The sequence below is a fragment of the Phalaenopsis equestris genome, unplaced genomic scaffold (genome assembly GCF_001263595.1).
Source record: "Phalaenopsis equestris unplaced genomic scaffold, ASM126359v1 Scaffold235754, whole genome shotgun sequence".
NCBI lineage: Eukaryota > Viridiplantae > Streptophyta > Magnoliopsida > Asparagales > Orchidaceae > Phalaenopsis > Phalaenopsis equestris.
This window is the reverse complement of record NW_018253613.1, coordinates 21,161-40,400: the sequence shown is the minus strand read 5'-3', so window position 1 is coordinate 40,400 and position 19,240 is coordinate 21,161. Positions and strand designations below refer to the sequence as shown.

The following is a 19,240-nucleotide window of genomic DNA, read 5'->3' as shown; positions in this document are numbered from 1 at the left end:
AGCACATATTTTGCTACTTGTTTAATAGTGTTTGTTACTTTATCCCACATAACATTTGCTTCTTCATGAATATCCCAAATTTTGAAATCTTGAATTTTACTCATAAAAATAATTTTATTTGTGTCTTTTAAGTTTCTCCATTTAATTCTACGGTGACGAGTCTTAGTATTTCTTATTTTAAAACTCTTAATCTTAAATCTAAAACTAATAAACGATGTTGGGTATTTAAATTTTCACTTGGAATGACCTTACAATCTTTACAATCGCGACGATCTCTTCTTCTCATAAGAAAATAATCAATTTGTGTTTTATTAGATCCACTTTTATAAGTAATAAGATGTTCATCTCTTTTCTTGAATAAAGTATTAGTAATAACAAAATCATACACTAAAGCAAAATCTAAAATAGCTCTATCATCTTCATTAGTTACTCCAAAACCGTAGTCAACATGAATATTTCTGAAATCTTCTACCACTCTACCGACATGTCCATTTAAATCTCCTCCAACAAAAATTCTTTCTTTAAGAGGTATCATTTGTATTAAGTCTTCTAAGTCATTCCAAAATTTAACTTTAGACCCGATATCTAAACCTACTTGAGAAGCATAAGCACTTATAATATTAAAAATCTTGGGATCAATGATAATCTTAAGTGCTATAATTCTATCTCCAACTCTATTAATTTTTACAACATTATCTTTCAAACTTTTATCTATAATTACACCTACACTATTTCTAGTACGACTCTTACCAGAATTCCAAAGCTTAAAATCTAAGTTATCAATCTTCTTAGCATTTTCTCCAACACATTTAGGTTCTTAAATGCATGAGATATTTATTTTTCTATGAATCATAGATATATATTAATTACATTAATATATCTGTGAGAATACATATATAGTTTCATGAACTAACTTTTTTGTCTGCATTCATCCATAATGGAGAACCCTTACTTATTTAACATTACACCCGGGTGTTGGGGACACTACACCCGGGCGCCGGTGTAGCGGCCCTTGCACACTTTTCACTGTATTCAGGATATACAACGCGTCGCTTCCAAGAGACGCCCTAACACTTACACAATGATCAAAAGAATTCATGTCATGATTTTTTTTTCGACAAGTTTTACGCTGGCTGTCGACTACCTAACGCAACCCTCCACTTTTCTCATCCGGGCTTGGGATCGACAATGGCAGTGTTCTAGAATGTCAAGAGTGAAAAATTTAAATTCATCAAAATTTTCTTTCACTTGATTATCCTCTCCATGAACACAAATATGAGTAAATAAATTTTATTTTTCATCAATACTGACATATTTGAAAATAAATATTTTTTTTGGTTATTGAATGATTTTTTTTTTCTTTTTCTGAGTAAATGAATATCCTTAAAAGTCATACTTAAGTGTTCTAGGATCACGTTTCTCTTGGTGTTGCTTGTGGATGTGAACAAATAAGTCAATAAAAATTTTTGGATGAAGTTTAAAAAAAATATTTTTGGGCAAAATTTTAGTGAGATAATTTAAGGATTTCTGAAATCAATCGTTCTTATATGTATCCTATTAATGGCACATTTGGAAGTTAGGAGAAATTCTCCTCAATATATTTTAGAGATTTTATTTTCAAATAGAATACTTTTGGTGACTTCTATAAAGTGTTAGTTTTTTTTTTGCTACTCTTTTTTTTTTGTTAATGTATTAGGATAGTTGGATTTGTGAATTGTACTTGCTATAGCGACCAAAATAGATATAATTTGGTTAAAATAATTGTTGGCATTTGTTATGAAACTCTGCCGAAATTAGGGCTAAGTAAACTATTTTATTGCAAGAACATCAAACAACTGAACATGAATACATAAGATATGCACCACAATTAAGAAGATAGGCGATCTCTCCCTAATCCTACAATTCAAGACATAGGAAATCTCTCCCAAACCCTAGCTCCAGAACTCCAAACAATAATCTTATGCATACCCTTAACCCTAAACATATTAACCATATTCATATTAAACATTAATAAATGATAAATAAATAAATCATCCTTAGGCTCATAAAGACCAAAATTTCATTAGGCTAATGAAAACTAAATTGCCCTTAGACGTCGTTATAACATTACTCCCCTCCCAGAAAGAGAAATTGTTCTCAAGGTGAAAAAAAACTGTTGTTGTATCAGGTCGTATTACTTCCACGTGGTATCATCATGTGACAATTCTTTTTATTTTATCAGAAACTTGTTGTGACCCTCACCATCTTGAAACATTGTCTTATGTACATCCTTCAGTCGTGTCCAAATCTAATGATACCCTACCTTTAAGTTAATCCTCGATAATATCGTCACCCCAAATAGTTCATTCATTAGCTTGTCAATCCCGAAATATTTGCCAATACCGTATCTTGTGTCTCTTCCCTGACATGCAACTTAATCATGAATCTCAACCCTACGTCCTTAATCACCTTCATCATAGTCTTCAGTGTTACCAAAGTCAAACACAAATTGGGGTCATTGCTAAGCACCACCGTTTTGTCTCCCTCATGAAATGTTGCAATGTCAAAATTGGTCCCTTACAAACTCCTTTGCTCTTCTCCACTTGTCTCGTTCTCATCATTACTCCTGCACTGCCTTTCGCCCAGAAGGCTGCCATCACAAAGGGCACCAGAGCAGTTGGGTGCAAGCCTTCACCCGGGTCCCACCCACCAGGGTTCCTTGTTGCAAGCGAAAGTACTTGAAAGTGATCTTCTTCACCTCTAAATTACATGCCACCACATTTTATCTGTCGCCGCTGGTTCCAAGCCTCCATATGTCATGCAATTCTCTCCAGCTGATGTTGATTGAATCTGCTCCCGATTCCTTTGTTCAATCTCACCTGCTTGAATTCATTCCAACTATTTGGAGGTTGCATTATTCCTTCCAAGTGTTGTTGATCAATTATACTCCCTTTTCTTAGAATCAATCCCGCGGCTCCAAATCCTCCTAATATAATGACGCTGCTCTGATGCCCTGCAATTCCTTCAAATTGTTGGCACTCAATTTCACTCTCAATTCTTTCAACTGATCTCACAGCTCTAGATTTGTCTAAGACAACAATATTGCCCTTATGTTTCGTGAATGCTTTTAGTTACTACCTCTCATGTCCGCTCAAGACGCCGTTGCTAGATCCCACTGCAAGTGGTGGTAGTTTTGTTGATAGTTTTGCATGAAACTCTATGATCTACATTATAGCTTCTAGGACCGTGAACCTCCGCTCGAACCGCCCATCCATCGATGAGAAATGCTCCTCCACGGATAAGAGTTGCTCCTTAATTTCAAAGAAAAGTTCCTCTATTTGACTCAAATGTGGCTGTCTCTTTCTCTAAATGTGGATGGTCTCTAACTTTTCTTCAGAGCATCAATGTTTTTACAACCATTACTCCCAAAAGAAGATTTTCAATCACAACGGCGTAACTACTATAAGCTGAGATCTTTGTTGGCTTTGGTAGACTGAATAGCCCGAATGGTGATTGTAGAGTAATCTTCGGTCACTGTACGCCACAATCTCATGATTTGCCTCCCGGATAGGTGGATTCGTTACTGTTTGTGATTAGAACATGCCTGATCCCAACATTAGCTTACTGTATCGCAACATTCGTACTTGTACGCCGCGAGGTGTATTACTGAATCTTGACTCGATTGCGAGGTCTCCGTGATCCCATTGTTGGTGTAACCTATATGTGGCGATCCTCCCCAACTTGCTCGAATTGCGAATGAATCAAGAAGGGTTGCCGAAGGAATGTCGTAACCCAGTGCGACTATCGTGACTGTATACGCGAGTCTCGGAATGAGAATATGGGAGTTTCGAGTCTATGAACAACGCAAATCTCGACATACACCTCATAGATGTCGGAATCACGATAGACATCATAGGTGCAGGACGCCATCGTGTTGTTGCCTTTCCAGCGAGCTTAACTCGCGACTCTTATAATTGGCATCTAGTGGGCCCCTCTGCAATACAGTGATATTAATCAGTGTTAAAAACGGTGGGGCTTATTTGACACTTAATGCCCCATCATTGGACTCCGGATGCATCCAGAGTTCGGTTGTAATATTTTTTCCCTTTGTGAAAACTCTGACACTCAAATCCCAAGACCGATTGCTCTGATACCAATTTGCTAGGAAGCTCCACATAAATCGAGACAAGTATATTATTTTATTACAATAACATCAAACAACTCAACACGAATACATAAAATATGCACCAACAATTCAAGAGAAAGGGAATCTCTCCCAATTCTTATAATTCAAGAGGTAGTAAATCTCTCCCAAACCCTAACCCTAACCCTAAGGCTCTAGACAAGAATCTCATGTGTACCCCAAACTTTAAACATATTAGTGACATTTATACTAAATAATAATAAATTATAAATGACTAAATTGCCCTTAGACTAATAACTCCTAAATTGCCCTTAGCCGCTATTATAACAATATTTCAATCCTAAATCTTTTTTTAATATTAAGGCCTAATTGATTTTTTATTAAAGAGATATTAGAGTGATTTATCATAAAGGAATAGGTGGTTTTGATTTATTTTTATGGAAAGGAACTCTATGATGTTAGCAATTTCACACATCTCATAATAAAAATTTCCAATGTTAATGTTTATAAAAGAAGAAGGAAAAATTACATTTGTGTGATTTTAAAGACGAGATGCCGTAGTATATATATGTTGTTATTTATAATAGATATGATGAAGCATTATAAGTAGGTAATGCCTATCTTTTTCAATATCTTGCCCAATCTTCTTCCTTATATCGAGGTCTTGAAATACTCTGAGATTAATAAAAAAATGTCAAATAACAATTGTTGTCTTTGGCAAGCTTATAAATGGAAAAAAGAATTATTGCTAGATTTGGAATATTTAATATATTTTTGAAATAAATAAAGCAATTTACATACATGCCTTACTGTTCTTAACTATGTACAAATCTAACGTCTAACATCTAAACTTTCATATTTAAGTGCATAACACTCAAATCTTTAGTATTATTTCAAAAATGCCATTATTATTAATTTTTTAAGAGTAAAAGATACATTTTCATGCATAGGTTTATGACATTAAAATGTTATGAATGTATATATCGAATCATAGGTGTTAGCTATGTGAATAAACATAGGAACAATTGAGATATTTTCTTGACCAACTATTGTGGTTAATTAACCATGGGTTACCTTTATTTTCCAGTTTTCATGATAAGTATTATAAGTTTGAAAAGCAGTTTGCATGTGATTAGTAGCTCCTAAGTCTATCATCCAGGTTTTAGGAGAATAACTAGAAACATTCAAAAGACAAGAGTTAGAATATGTGCCATTTTAGATTTCCTTACCTTGTTAATATGATTCATTGAAATAAGCTAGACTTTTAGGTTGTCCTCTTTGTTTTTATTATAACATTAGACTTTTCATGAAATTTTTAATATTTATCTTTAATGCATCTATTTTATTTGTTATACTTGCATGTTGCTTTTAGAGAAAAAGGCTTTTGTCCGTCTTTTTGGAAATATTCATCAATAATAAGTCCCCCATCTTCAGTTTCAAAGGCTGTTATGGTCTACACTTCCAATTTGGGTGTCTAGCATTACTACCCTTCTTTCCTTGGTTTGTATGAGCGAGATCTCTTTTATGCATTATAGATTTTCTTTGCTCAAGATTTCAATAAGAATTTGATTGAATTCAGCATTGACTCATGTAAAACAAGTTAATTAAAATTCATTAATTTTTACATATTGTTTGATAATTATAGTATCAACACTACACTTTATTTTGAGATATTGGTAGTATCGAGTTCCAACTAATAACCTTTATTTTATTGAGATATTCAATTAGAGAGATTACTTTGTTTAGTTGCTGAGAGCTTCTTTTTGATTTCTTAGATGAGAATGACATATTTAACTTTTAAGAAAATCTCCTTGATAGCTTCCTAAATATATAATATTGTTGTTAGGAACATATACTTGATCCACTGATTTTAGACATCATGGTGTTATATAGCTATGTCATAATTATGGATTCTATTTCATCTTGAAGTGCACCCTTTGGGTTTTTTAGATTTGTAAAAATATCATAAAATTGTAGATTTTCTTACTTCATTCTAGAAAGCCAATATTTTTTCTATTTTATCTCAACTTAAATTAACTTATTTCATTTATCTTGAGTAAATTTAACTTAAGTTGATCAAAATAAATAATTGTTTGAGTAAACGTTGGTTGGTTGATGGTAAAATCACAAAGTATTGATTTGTCTTTTTTTCACCCCTTTCTACATTATAGTTTACCTTTACACTTTTACTTATTGCAATGTATTGTAAAAAGTACTTGTATATACGTTGAAAATTGATTGAACATGATAAATGATTTAGGAAAAAAAATTGAAAATATAAAGACAGTCAGCTTCTTGTGAAAGTATTTGCTCTTGCTACAACCATATAGAAAAAAAAATAGTTGTTAGAAAGAATTTTATTTTTTTAAATAGTTTTTTTAGCCACTCTTAATTATGCTATTATTTTTGGTTGATATCGGAGCAACTTCTTTTGCCTAAAAGTGTTAGCAACACAAAGAAAATCCTTATATATATCACACTTTCAAAATAATAATATAACGGAAGGGTACTCTATTTATCTGATAATTTATCTTTTTAATTCTTAGAAAGTTAGAACAACCATCTTTATTCAATCTATTGACTATCATATGTAAAATTTGATAGAAATAAATTCTGACCAATAATCAAAGATAAGGATGCTTGATATTTCATTTTATGAGTGATACAAAAAAATTCAGAATGAATCACAATACATTTGAAATCATTAAACTATCTCTTCAATGATACCACATGTAATAATTTCATGGTTGTTTCTACATATAAAATTGACATAAAAAGAAAAAAAAAAGAGCATAAATTGCGTAGGACATGTGATGATCCTAATTGGGTAAAACAACCTTATCTCAATTTGTCAATACATTATTATGAGTTATTCAACATGATACATAACTAAATAATGGTTGATACAAACTTTAGTTAATGTTATTTGTTAATTATTTAATTTACATGGACAGATAGAAAAATTCAATATATTTGAATATTTAAAGTTATATCTACATCTCATACCCACACACACACACACACACACACACACACACACACACACACATGATATTATTCACAATTTTTTTATATATAAAATAATATTCACAATTTTTTTTTTCACTTATTAACTATGAAGATTCATCCACATTTTGTACTAGTTAATCCTTTTTTTGATTTGATAAATGTTAATGATCTTTTAGAAAGATTTTGTTTGTTACATGTTAGTTCGTAGGTTATTTCTTAATATCTTGAAAATAGAACACATTCACATTATTTTTCATTGAAGAAATGTAGATTACATTTGGGAGATAAATTGCTCATGTTTTATGGCTTAAATAGACACACTTATTTTAAAATTTTCATTAGTAAAACATTAAATATGTGCAATGATACTAGTACAATTTGTATAATAAAAAAATTGATTTAACACTTTAGGAAAATAATACATGATATCTAACATCACTTTAAGAGATATTATTGTAGAAGGGAATATTAAAATACAATTTATTGACATAGAAGATTAGTTGGCAGGTATGTTTACAAAACCATTTGATCGTAATAGATTTTGTACCTTTTGAAGTTAAATACAAATAATTGACATAAATGCTTTAATTTTTATATTTTTAGGATTTTATTTTCTTTAATTTTTATTTTTCTTTGAAAATAACTTTTAAAATGAAAAAATAAAAATAAATTAATTCATTTGTATATTTAGAGTGAGAATATAAAAACACGACAAAAAAATAATTAAATTTGATTTATTTAAGCTATAAGAATATGATTTTTGGATGATTGAACTATATGATCTAAGATCAAATTATATGATCAAGCCACATATGAGTGTAAAGGCTACATAGCCAATGGAATAAGTTAGTGGATAAAATTTGACTACTTTTTTGGCACTCTATAAGAAATAAAACTTCTAAATGTACTCTATTACCCTCATCCCAAAGCACACCTTCTCTACTTCATTTTCTAAGTATTTAGGGTTTAAGGAAAAAGTTCATGAGACTAAGGTTTAACTCAGGTTCATCTCTACTTTTATGATAAGAATTTCAATTCAAGATGGTGGAAGGCAAAGAAGCCTATTATAAATATTGATAGTCATCCATAATTTATTTCTACCTAGTACTTCAAGAACAAATTTTTTACTCAATATAACATATTTATTTCAATGCTATCCTCTAATTTCTCATCTTTCTTACTCATCTTTTTTCACTAAAATTTTTGTATTTTGCAAATATTTAAATTGACTTCAATTGCACAACTCTTTCACACACACACACACACACACACACACACACACACACACACACACACACACACACACACACACACACACACACACACACACACACACACACACACACACACACACACATGATATTATTCACAATTTTTTTATATATAAAATAATATTCACAATTTTTTTTTTCACTTATTAACTATGAAGATTCATCCACATTTTGTACTAGTTAATCCTTTTTTTGATTTGATAAATGTTAATGATCTTTTAGAAAGATTTTGTTTGTTACATGTTAGTTCGTAGGTTATTTCTTAATATCTTGAAAATAGAACACATTCACATTATTTTTCATTAAAGAAATGTAGATTACATTTGGGAGATAAATTGCTCATGTTTTATGGCTTAAATAGACACACTTATTTTAAAATTTTCATTAGTAAAATATTAAATATGTGCAATGATACTAGTACAATTTGTATAACAAAAAAATTTATTTAACACATTAAGAAAATAATACATTAATATCTAACATCACTTTAAGAGATATTATTGTAGAAGGGAATATTAAAATACAATTTATTGACATAGAAGATTAGTTGGCAGGTATGTTTACAAAACCATTTGATCGTAATAGATTTTGTACCTTTTGAAGTTAAATACAAATAATTGACATAAATGCTTTAATTTTTATATTTTTAGGATTTTATTTTCTTTAATTTTTATTTTTCTTTGAAAATAACTTTTAAAATGAAAAAATAAAAATAAATTAATTCATTTGTATATTTAGAGTGAGAATATAAAAACACGACAAAAAAATAATTAAATTTGATTTATTTAAGCTATAAGAATATGATTTTTGGATGATTGAACTATATGATCTAAGATCAAATTATATGATCAAGCCACATATGAGTGTAAAGGCTACATAGCCAATGGAATAAGTTAGTGGATAAAATTTGACTACTTTTTTGGCACTCTATAAGAAATAAAACTTCTAAATGTACCCTATTACCCTCATCCCAAAGCACACCTTCTCTACTTCATTTTCTAAGTATTTAGGGTTTAAGGAAAAAGTTCATGAGACTAAGGTTTAACTCAGGTTCATCTCTACTTTTATGATAAGAATTTCAATTCAAGATGGTGGAAGGCAAAGAAGCCTATTATAAATATTGATAGTCATCCATAATTTATTTCTACCTAGTACTTCAAGAACAAATTTTTTACTCAATATAACATATTTATTTCAATGCTATCCTCTAATTTCTCATCTTTCTTACTCATCTTTTTTCACTAAAATTTTTGTATTTTGCAAATATTTAAATTGACTTCAATTGCACAACTCTTTCACACACACACACACACACACACACACACACACACACACACATGATATTATTCACAATTTTTTTATATATAAAATAATATTCACAATTTTTTTTTTCACTTATTAACTATGAAGATTCATCCACATTTTGTACTAGTTAATCCTTTTTTTGATTTGATAAATGTTAATGATCTTTTAGAAAGATTTTGTTTGTTACATGTTAGTTCGTAGGTTATTTCTTAATATCTTGAAAATAGAACACATTCACATTATTTTTCATTGAAGAAATGTAGATTACATTTGGGAGATAAATTGCTCATGTTTTATGGCTTAAATAGACACACTTATTTTAAAATTTTCATTAGTAAAACATTAAATATGTGCAATGATACTAGTACAATTTGTATAATAAAAAAATTGATTTAACACTTTAGGAAAATAATACATGATATCTAACATCACTTTAAGAGATATTATTTTAGAAGGGAATATTTAAATACAATTTATTGACATAGAAGATTAGTTGGCAGATATGTTTACAAAATCATTTGATCGTAATAGATTTTGTACCTTTTGAACTTAAATACAAATAATTGACATAAATGCTTAAATTTTTATATTTTTAGGTTTTTATTTTTATTATTTTTTATTTTTATTATTTTTTATTTTTATTTGAAAATAACTTTTAAAATGAAAAAATAAAAATAAATTAATTCATTTGTATATTTAGAGTGAGAATATAAAAACACGACAAAAAAATAATTAAATCTAATTCATTTAAGCAATAAGAATATGATTTTTGGATGATTGAACTATATGATCTAAGATCAAATTATATGATCAAGCCACATATGAGTGTAAAGACTATATAGCCAATGGAATAAGTTAGTGAGATAAAATTTGACTTTTTTTTAGCATTCTATAAGAAATAAAATTTTTAAATGTACCCTATTACCCTCATCCCAAAGCACACCTTCTCTACTTCATTTTCTAAGTATTTAGGGTTTAAGGAAAAAGTTCATGAGACTAAGGTTTAACTCAGGTTCATCTCTACTTTTATGATAAGAATTTCAATTCAAGATGGTGGAAGGCAAAGAAGCCTATTATAAATATTGATAGTTATCCATAATTTATTTCTAACTAGTACTTCATGAACAAATTTTTTACTCAATATCCCATATTTATTTCAATGCTATCCTCTAATTTCTCATATTTCTTACTCATCTTTTTTCACTAATTTTTTTTGTATTTTGCAAATATTTAAATTGACTTCAATTACACAACTCTTTCTCATATATATGCATATACACACACACACACATAATATTATTCAAAAATTTTTTTTATATAAAGTAATATTCACAAATTTATTTTCACATATTAACTATGAAGGTTCATCCACATTTTGTACTAGTTAATCCTTTTTTTGATTTGAGAAATGTTAATAATCTTTTAGAAAGCTCTTATTCCATCATTTATCATTAGCCATTGGCCTTGTGAAGAACCACAAGTTCTCAAATATGTGCTTAACACATTACATTTTTAAAAGGTAAGGATATATTGAATATTCCCTCCTCATTTCTTTAATTACTTATTATTGTATGAGTTTCATAGAATTTCATATTATAATTTGATTGTACATTTTATTGAAAAACTCACATTTATTCATAATCTCAAAATAAAATGATGACCTAATCTAGTTTGTGATACACCTAGGAACTCAAGTACAACCTGATCAATGCCCTTGGCGATTGCCTCTCCAAGACGAGTCACTGCCAACAAGTTCTGAAAGGCTTACATCTCCAATAGGCAAAAGCTCAAATATAAAAGAATATTCTTCATTCAATATGCTAGAGAATATTTACCCATAGTATGGATATTAATCCAGACAAGTATAACAAGAGTTAAATTTATCAAAATTAACTGTTAGAGATCGAACCTTTTACTATTTGTTCTCACCTAATAATGTGAAGTCATATGGAGCACGAATGCAGTATTAGGAGCGGACTCCAGTAACATGCCGTCATGTGTGCTATATCGGACCCTCCTCCCGCAGATATTATTGAAGTGAAACCGCGAAAGTTATTGAGAGAGTAATTGAGGGTTATTGGAGGATTATTAGTATTAATTCAAATAACGACACAATAACTTCTCAATTACCTCCGCTATTACACTCCCAATAACCTCCCAATAATCTCTGCAGTTACACTTCGCAATAATCTCATAATAAAACTCCATTAACCCCTTAATAATCTCCGCCTCCTGTATAACCCCCGCTATAACCTCATATTAACACCACAATAATCCCTCGAAATTTAACATCAATAATTTCTCAATAACCTCTCCTACGTAATAATATATTACGAAAAAGTCCACAAGTAGAGTACAAGTGCCCCCTTATGAAATAATTTCTGGAAGCCTTGTATTTTTAAGCGTCGGACATGACAATAAAAACCCTAGTGTTCTTCACTTCCATAAAACAGCATGAACGCCTCCATTTCCCCTGTTTTTTCGCTCAAACTATGACCGCATGAGATGGGCGACAGTAATAGCCTACCTGCTTCCCGGCGCCGGCGGCGGCCGGCATCAATGCCTACGTCTCTCGTCCGCCGCCTCTCTCCCTCAAGACCTTTCTCTCTCGGAGGACATCCTCTACATCCTCGAAACCCTTCCCTCTGCTGCCGCCATCGAGTCCTCTCTCAACTCTCTCGCTCCTCTCCTTTCCCCTTCCTCTATCTCCCTCGCTCTCTCCTCCGCTCCATCTCTACCCTCCGCCTTCCTCCTCTTCGCCTGGTCTTCCCGCCACCGCGCCCTCCGCTCCTTTCGCGCTCACAACCTCGTGATCTCCTTCCTCCTTCGTGATGCGCCTTCCTCATTCTCTTCTTTCTGGTCCTCCCTCTCCGAACTCCGTTCTTCCTCCATTCTTGTCCACCCTTACGCCTTTGCTGCCCTCATCTCCGCCTACAGTACCGCAGGCTTTACCGAAAAGGCTGTTGAGGCTTTCAACCGCATGCCGGAGTTTGCCTCCCGCCCCAACACCTTCACCTACAACACGCTTCTGAACATCCTCGCTGGGAAAGGCATGATCTTGCTTGCTATGTCGGTTTATAATCAAATGATCAAGTCTGATTGCCTCCCTAATTCATCCACATACACAATTCTCATCCATGGTTTGTGCAAGGCTGGGAAGATCGATGAGGCACTAAGGCTGTTTGATGAAATGCTGCAGAGAGGTATTGCTCCAAAAACCACTGTTTATACAGTTATACTCTCGCTGCTTTGTTGTGCGGATAGGGCAGATGATGCTATCAAGCAATTGCAGTCGATGAAAGAGAATAAATGCCATTTGGATGAGATTGCCTGCAATGCCTTGCTTAGTGGGTTATGTCAGATCGGCAGAATTGATCAGGCTTTTAATCAGTTAAAATTGTTCCAGGTGGATGGATTTGTTCTTGGATTGAATGGATATAGCTGCTTAATTGATGGCTTGTTCAGGGCAAGGAGGTTTGAGGAGGCCTGTGGATTTTATCATGAAATGTTGAAAAATAGTATTAGGCCCGATTGTATCTTGTACACTATAATGATCAGAGGGCATGCTGAAGCTGGCAGGATCGAGGAAGCTTTTGAATTTTTCAATGAGATGACCATTGGAGGATTGGTTCCAGACACATATTGCTACAATACCTTGATCAAAGGATTATGTGATGCTGGCCTTTTGGATAGAGCCAGGTCATTAAAACTCGAGATTTCCCAAAATGGTTGCTTTCCTGATTCCGCTACATTTTCTATTTTAATTTGTGGGTTGTGCAAGGAAGGCCTCATTCATGAGGCACAAAAAATATTTGATGACATGGGAAAAGCTGGCTGCTTTCCCACCGTCATGACCTTCAATTCTCTCATAAGTGGGCTCTGCAAAGCGGGAAAGATGGAAGAAGCTCAGCTTCTTTTCTATAAGATGGAAATGGGAACAAACCCTTATTTATTCTTTCGGCTCTCTCAGGGTCCCGAGCAAGTCCATAATATCACTACTCTTCAGGGAAGGATTAGAGAATTATGCATGTCAGGTGATATACTCAAAGCTTATAAGCTTCTCTGTGCCATCATAAATAGTGGAGTTGCACCTGATGTTGTTACTTATAACATTCTGATTAATGGAATGTGTAAGGCCGGAAAGATTAAACAAGCACTGAAGCTCTTAGAGGAGCTTCAGACAAAAGGTCATTTCCCTGATGCTATTACTTATGGAACCCTTATTGATGGGTTATCGAGGCTCCACAGGGACAATGATGTGTCTGAGTTACTGGAGCACATGCTGAAGAATGGATGCAAACCTAGTGTGTCAATCTACAACACCCAAATGAGAACACTCACCAGGAGGAGGCAAACTTCAAAAGCAGTGTTATTGTGGTTGGATTACATCTCCCATGAGAAAACTAATTCAGAAGAAGCTGAAACTATTTGTATAGCTCGGAAGCATTTTGAAGAAGGATGCTTCGTGGAAGCTGTCAGAACCTTGTTTGTGTTAGAAAGAAATCAGGGTTCGGCAAACTCTTTTCCATATACTATTTGGCTCATAGGGCTATGTCAGGAATGGAAGATTGATGAGGCTTTGGGGATTTTTACCCTCCTCAGGGAGTTTGACATAGAGGCAACTCCTCCCAGTTGTGCATTGCTTATCAATTACCTATGCAGGACTGGAAAGCTAGGTTCAGCATTAGATGTCATGCTTTATTCTTTGAGGAAAGGCTTCTTATTTATGAAACCTGTGGGTAACCGTTTACTAAGAAGGCTATGTCTTCGTAATAAGATGAAGGATGCACATGAGCTCGTGCACCGAATGAATCTTGCTGGGTACAATATGGATTTATATCTTAGGAAATCTACAAAGGCCCTGCTGCATCCATACTAGATTAGCGAATTATGATTTTTTTGGCATGGCAACCTTATTGTTATTTGTGAGATATATTTTAAGGATTTTGTAATTTTTTTTGCAGTTATCTTAAGTTTTGTCAACGATTTTGTTGATTCATTTATTCTGCTTGAGGGATGATATACAACTATATTCATTTGTCTGTACAATTAACAGCCAAAAGGCTAATGACATAAGGTTTCATTGAAATAAACGGTTTTTGAACATGTATATTTTTAAGTATTGTTTTGTTATCTTATATGAAAGAAAGTATGCCTAAAACTTAATCTAACACTTTACTCGGTGTTCAAATTTCAGTAGTACGAGCTGTCAAAGTGCGCTAAATTCATGCTGCATTTCCCATTGTAAGTTTAACATGATCTGTGAACTTGGAAAGAGTCTAATGCGACATCTTGGCTCATGCTTGTATTTGGAGATAGATTGCTATTCTAAGTGGTGATCTCCTATGCATATTTAAACTACCACTGCCTCTCCCGCAAGCTTATCCAATATTTCAGCTTTGCTTAAACTTGGCTCTACAATTTAGTCAAAGGCAACAAACGGGACTCCTTATTTTAGTAATCTTTGATATTGCTTTTGATTTTTGACTTATCAGGTTTTATTGATGTTTTCCTTTTTTCTTTTAAGAAATATTATGATGCTCTCATTGAGCTTGGCATAAGCTAGAATTGCTTCACCACACTTGAGGTTAGAAACAGTTGACGTTAGAAGTATTCAACTGCCTAATGACTTTTGCAGTTGTTGGCCAAGGATTATATATTTGCTTTACTATTTAGAACACCTTCCTGATTTAGATCCTCCCATTAGAAGTTCTTCATCGGTTCTATATCTACAAACCGATAAACATGAATGCGTTAATGGAAAATATTGTTGGTTGAGGATATTCTGTAGAAGGGAACTCCTTTGATCTGCATCTTTCTGGTCACTAGATAGAATGTCTTGATTTGTTGGATTGGCAGCAGCGTTAATACCTTTATTTCATTACTAGTAAAGCCATTATCTTATTATTTTTTCTTTCTAACCGGAGCAGATTTGTTTTACTGAATTTTGATTTAACATTTCCATTTATTCTATTCGAGGTTTAGGCATCTCATGAATAGTTTGAAAGATAATGTTGTAAAAATTAACGATATTATAGATATAATTATAGCTCTAAAGATTGTTGTTGATACGAAGATTTTTAATGTTATAAGTCCTAAGCTTTGCAAGTAGTTTTAGATATAGGTTTAAAAGAAAATTTCACAAATGATATCTTTTAAAGAAATAATTTTTATTGGAGGAGATTTATATGGATATGTCAGTAGAGTGGTGAAAAATTTTAGAAATATTCAAGATTGCTACGGTTTTGAAGTGATTAATGAAGAATGTAGAACCATATTTATCATATGCTTTGTTATTGCTAATACTTTATTTAAGAAAGAAAGTCGAGAATATTATTATTTTTAAGAATGGATCTAAGAAAACACAAATTGATTATTTTTTTATGAGAAAAAAAATATCGTCAAGAGTATAAAGATCGTAAGTTTATTTTAAGTTAAAATTTAAGTGTTTTACATTGATTATTAGTTGTGAATTTTAAGATGATGAATTGTAAGATAAATAATTCAAGAAAAAATTGTCATATAATTAGATGAAAGACCTAAAAGACACAAATAAAATTATTTGTACGAGTAAACTTCAAGATTTCATGATTTCAAGATTTGGGGTGTTCATGAAAAAAAATTATATGTTGGATAAAGTAACAAACACTATTTAACAAGTGACAAATGATGTACTTGGATAATTAAAAGGAAAAGTTTTTATAAATGAACATAGTTCATGTTGGAATAATAATGCGCAAAATAAAGATAAAATTAAAATAGTGTTCTAAAAATTGGTTTAGATGCGAAAACTTAGAGAACTTAGAAAAATATAACGTGACCCGTATTGAGCCTAAGAGAAATTTGTGATGCTAAAACTTCTGTTTTTAACGATTTTTATAATAGATTAGATGCTAAAGAAGATGAAGAATAGATGTATAAACCAGTCAAACAAAGAGAAAAGAAAAGTAAATATTTAATTCAAGTAAAGTATTGAAGATGAAAATAAAAATGTGTTTTTCTTAGAGAAAAATATTCAACATAGGTGAGTGAAGTATTTTGATAAAATTTCAATGAAGTTTTTGAAAGTACGATCGATGTTAGTGATCCTAACGTCATTAATCATAATAAAATGTGTTATTTTTACCGTCGCATTAGTAAAAAAGAAGTTGATGAGGCTTTAAAGAAAATCAATGGTGAAAAATAAGGAGTTAATGATCCCAATTGAAGTGTTAAAATATTTAGGAGATTCTTGTCTTACTAAACTCTTTATATTATTTTAAAAACTATAAAGATGCCTAAAGAGTGGAGGAAGAGTATTTTGCTCGACATTTTAAGAATAAAAATGATGCACAAGAGTGTACAAATTATAGAGAAACCAAGTTGATGTGTCATAATTTAAAATTATGAGAGAGGGTAAATGAACATAGGTTAAGATGTGAATCAAAGATTTCTAGTAATTAGTTTGGATTTATGTCGAGCAGGTTTTCTATGGAAGATATACATTCATTAAGAGGTTTGATGGAAAAGTACATAGAGAATAAGGAGGCTCTATATATGATTTTGTTTTTTAGAAAAAGCTTACGATAAGGTTCCAAGAGAAGTTCTAGAGAAAAAGATGTTGATATGACTTAAATTCAAATCATTAAAGATATGTAAGTTAGAGCGTGCAATACTCTATGGTGCAGAATGTCGGGCTTTAAAAGAGTAGCATAAAAAAGGTTAAGTGCTGTCGAGATGAGAATGCTTGTGGATGAGTAGCTTGACACTTAGAGACAAAATGTCAAATGAATATATCAGTGATATCAGTGATATGGTTGGTGTTGCTTCAGTTGCAGACAAAATTAAAGAGAGTCATCTTAGATGATATGACCACATTAAACGTCGACCATCTGATGATCGTGTTAGGAGAATGGATGTTTTAGATTCGACTTATGTTAAAACAAAATTAAAGAGAGTCATCTTAGATGATATGACCGCATTAAACGTCGACTATCTGATGATCGTGTCAGGAGAATGGATGTTTTAGATTCGACTTATGTTAAGGAAGGCAGAGGTAGACCAAAAAGAACTTAGGCATGTTGTATAAGAAATGATCTTAATCAATTATAATTAAATGAAAATATGATACTCAATAGGATGCAATAGAGAAAAAAGATTCATACAGCTGACCATACTTAGTGAGATGTAGGTTTGTTGTTGTTGCATGCAGTTCAACCAGACAATTTTGTATCTGTGGGTTTGTGGGTTATTCAATTAACAATAAAACTGCTTAATAAAACTTACTAAATAAAGTTTATTTGAGGCAACGGTTTATTTTGAGATTTATATCTGAGCCCAACTATAGTTATGATCAATGCATTAATTCCATGGTCTTGTTTTTATTAATGTTTAATTATAATTTTGTATGACAATTGAGCAGGTCTATCCCTCGCAAGTTGATCATCATTCAAGTGGCAAGTTGGCAAATGACAACTTGAGAATTGAGATGACATTAGTCACATTATTACATATTTGATTGTAAATTTGTAATTTTAATATCATTATTTATTTCTTTTATTTTAATTTACTTTATATTTTAATTATAAATTTGAATGTTATAAGTTCATTAATTTTAAATGTATTTAGATTTTTGTCTTATAAAGCTTATAATTAAAAATGTATAGAAATAAAAATTTTCCAATTTCAAAGTATTTTTAAAATTTTTTTGAATTTTTAGAAGCATTTTTGAGCTAATTCAAACCAAACGAGCTCAATTTGAACTATTTTGAATAAAATCGAACGAAACATAATTTTTCAATTAATACCGAGCTATTTCGAGATTAAACAAACAATTCGACCCAAATTCAAATAAATCAAATCAACATAAAACTCATGAACAAATTCGAACACAAGCCGATTTTGAACACAAATACTTTCAAATGAGCTGAACACAAGGCAGCTCGGCTCGCTCATGTTCGACCCGTTTACACGACTACAATAAGCTAATTTTATATTAGCTCTCCATTGTGATTTATATCTTTCTAGTAGTAAGGAAAAATTGAAAAGACATCATTTAACAAACAATTTTATCCTAAGAAATTATCAAAATGCACTTATATGCAAAAAAAATTAACAAAAAGAAAAAAGAAAGAAAATTAATAATGGTTTTCACCAATGGCCCTAAGCTCATCCTAACATGGGTTATATAGAACCCCTTAAGTAGAATGAAATTTAATGTTAAATATCAAAGATATTTTTTAGTGTAACAACTAGAGTTTCATAAAAAAATCCAAAATTAAATGTTGTATAGTAGTCTTCGGATGGGTGACCTCTTGCGAAGTTACTCCAATATGAGAAAAGCGTAAGGCCATTAGGCTAAAGAGGACAATCTCTCAATGGGTGAGAATTCGGGTTGTTACGAATGGTACCTGAGTATTACACCACTCTGAAGATGGGAACCAAGTGTCCTACAGGACAAAATGCTATGCCATGAGAGTCGTCTCTTGAACCATAGATGAGACAACGTTATATGGTCGAAATTTGAACCACTCTGATGGAGCGACTCAGAGAG

The 19,240-nt window shown here is 31.8% G+C and overlaps 1 protein-coding gene across 1 annotated transcript; it reads left to right on the top strand.

The window, feature by feature from the left end:
* Nucleotides 1-12,153: 12,153 nt before the first annotated feature.
* LOC110039195 (pentatricopeptide repeat-containing protein At1g79540) lies at nt 12,154-14,742 on the top strand. The gene has a single exon (XM_020744182.1). The coding sequence runs from the start codon at nt 12,209-12,211 to the stop codon at nt 14,585-14,587; it is 2,379 nt and encodes a 792-aa protein (XP_020599841.1). The 5' UTR covers nt 12,154-12,208; the 3' UTR covers nt 14,588-14,742.
* The last annotated feature ends 4,498 nt before the right edge of the window (nt 14,743-19,240 follow it).

Coding starts and splice junctions, on each gene's coding strand:
- LOC110039195 (XM_020744182.1), top strand. CDS start 12,209: ATGAGATGGGCGACAGTAATAGCCTACCTGCTTCCCGGCGCCGGCGGC.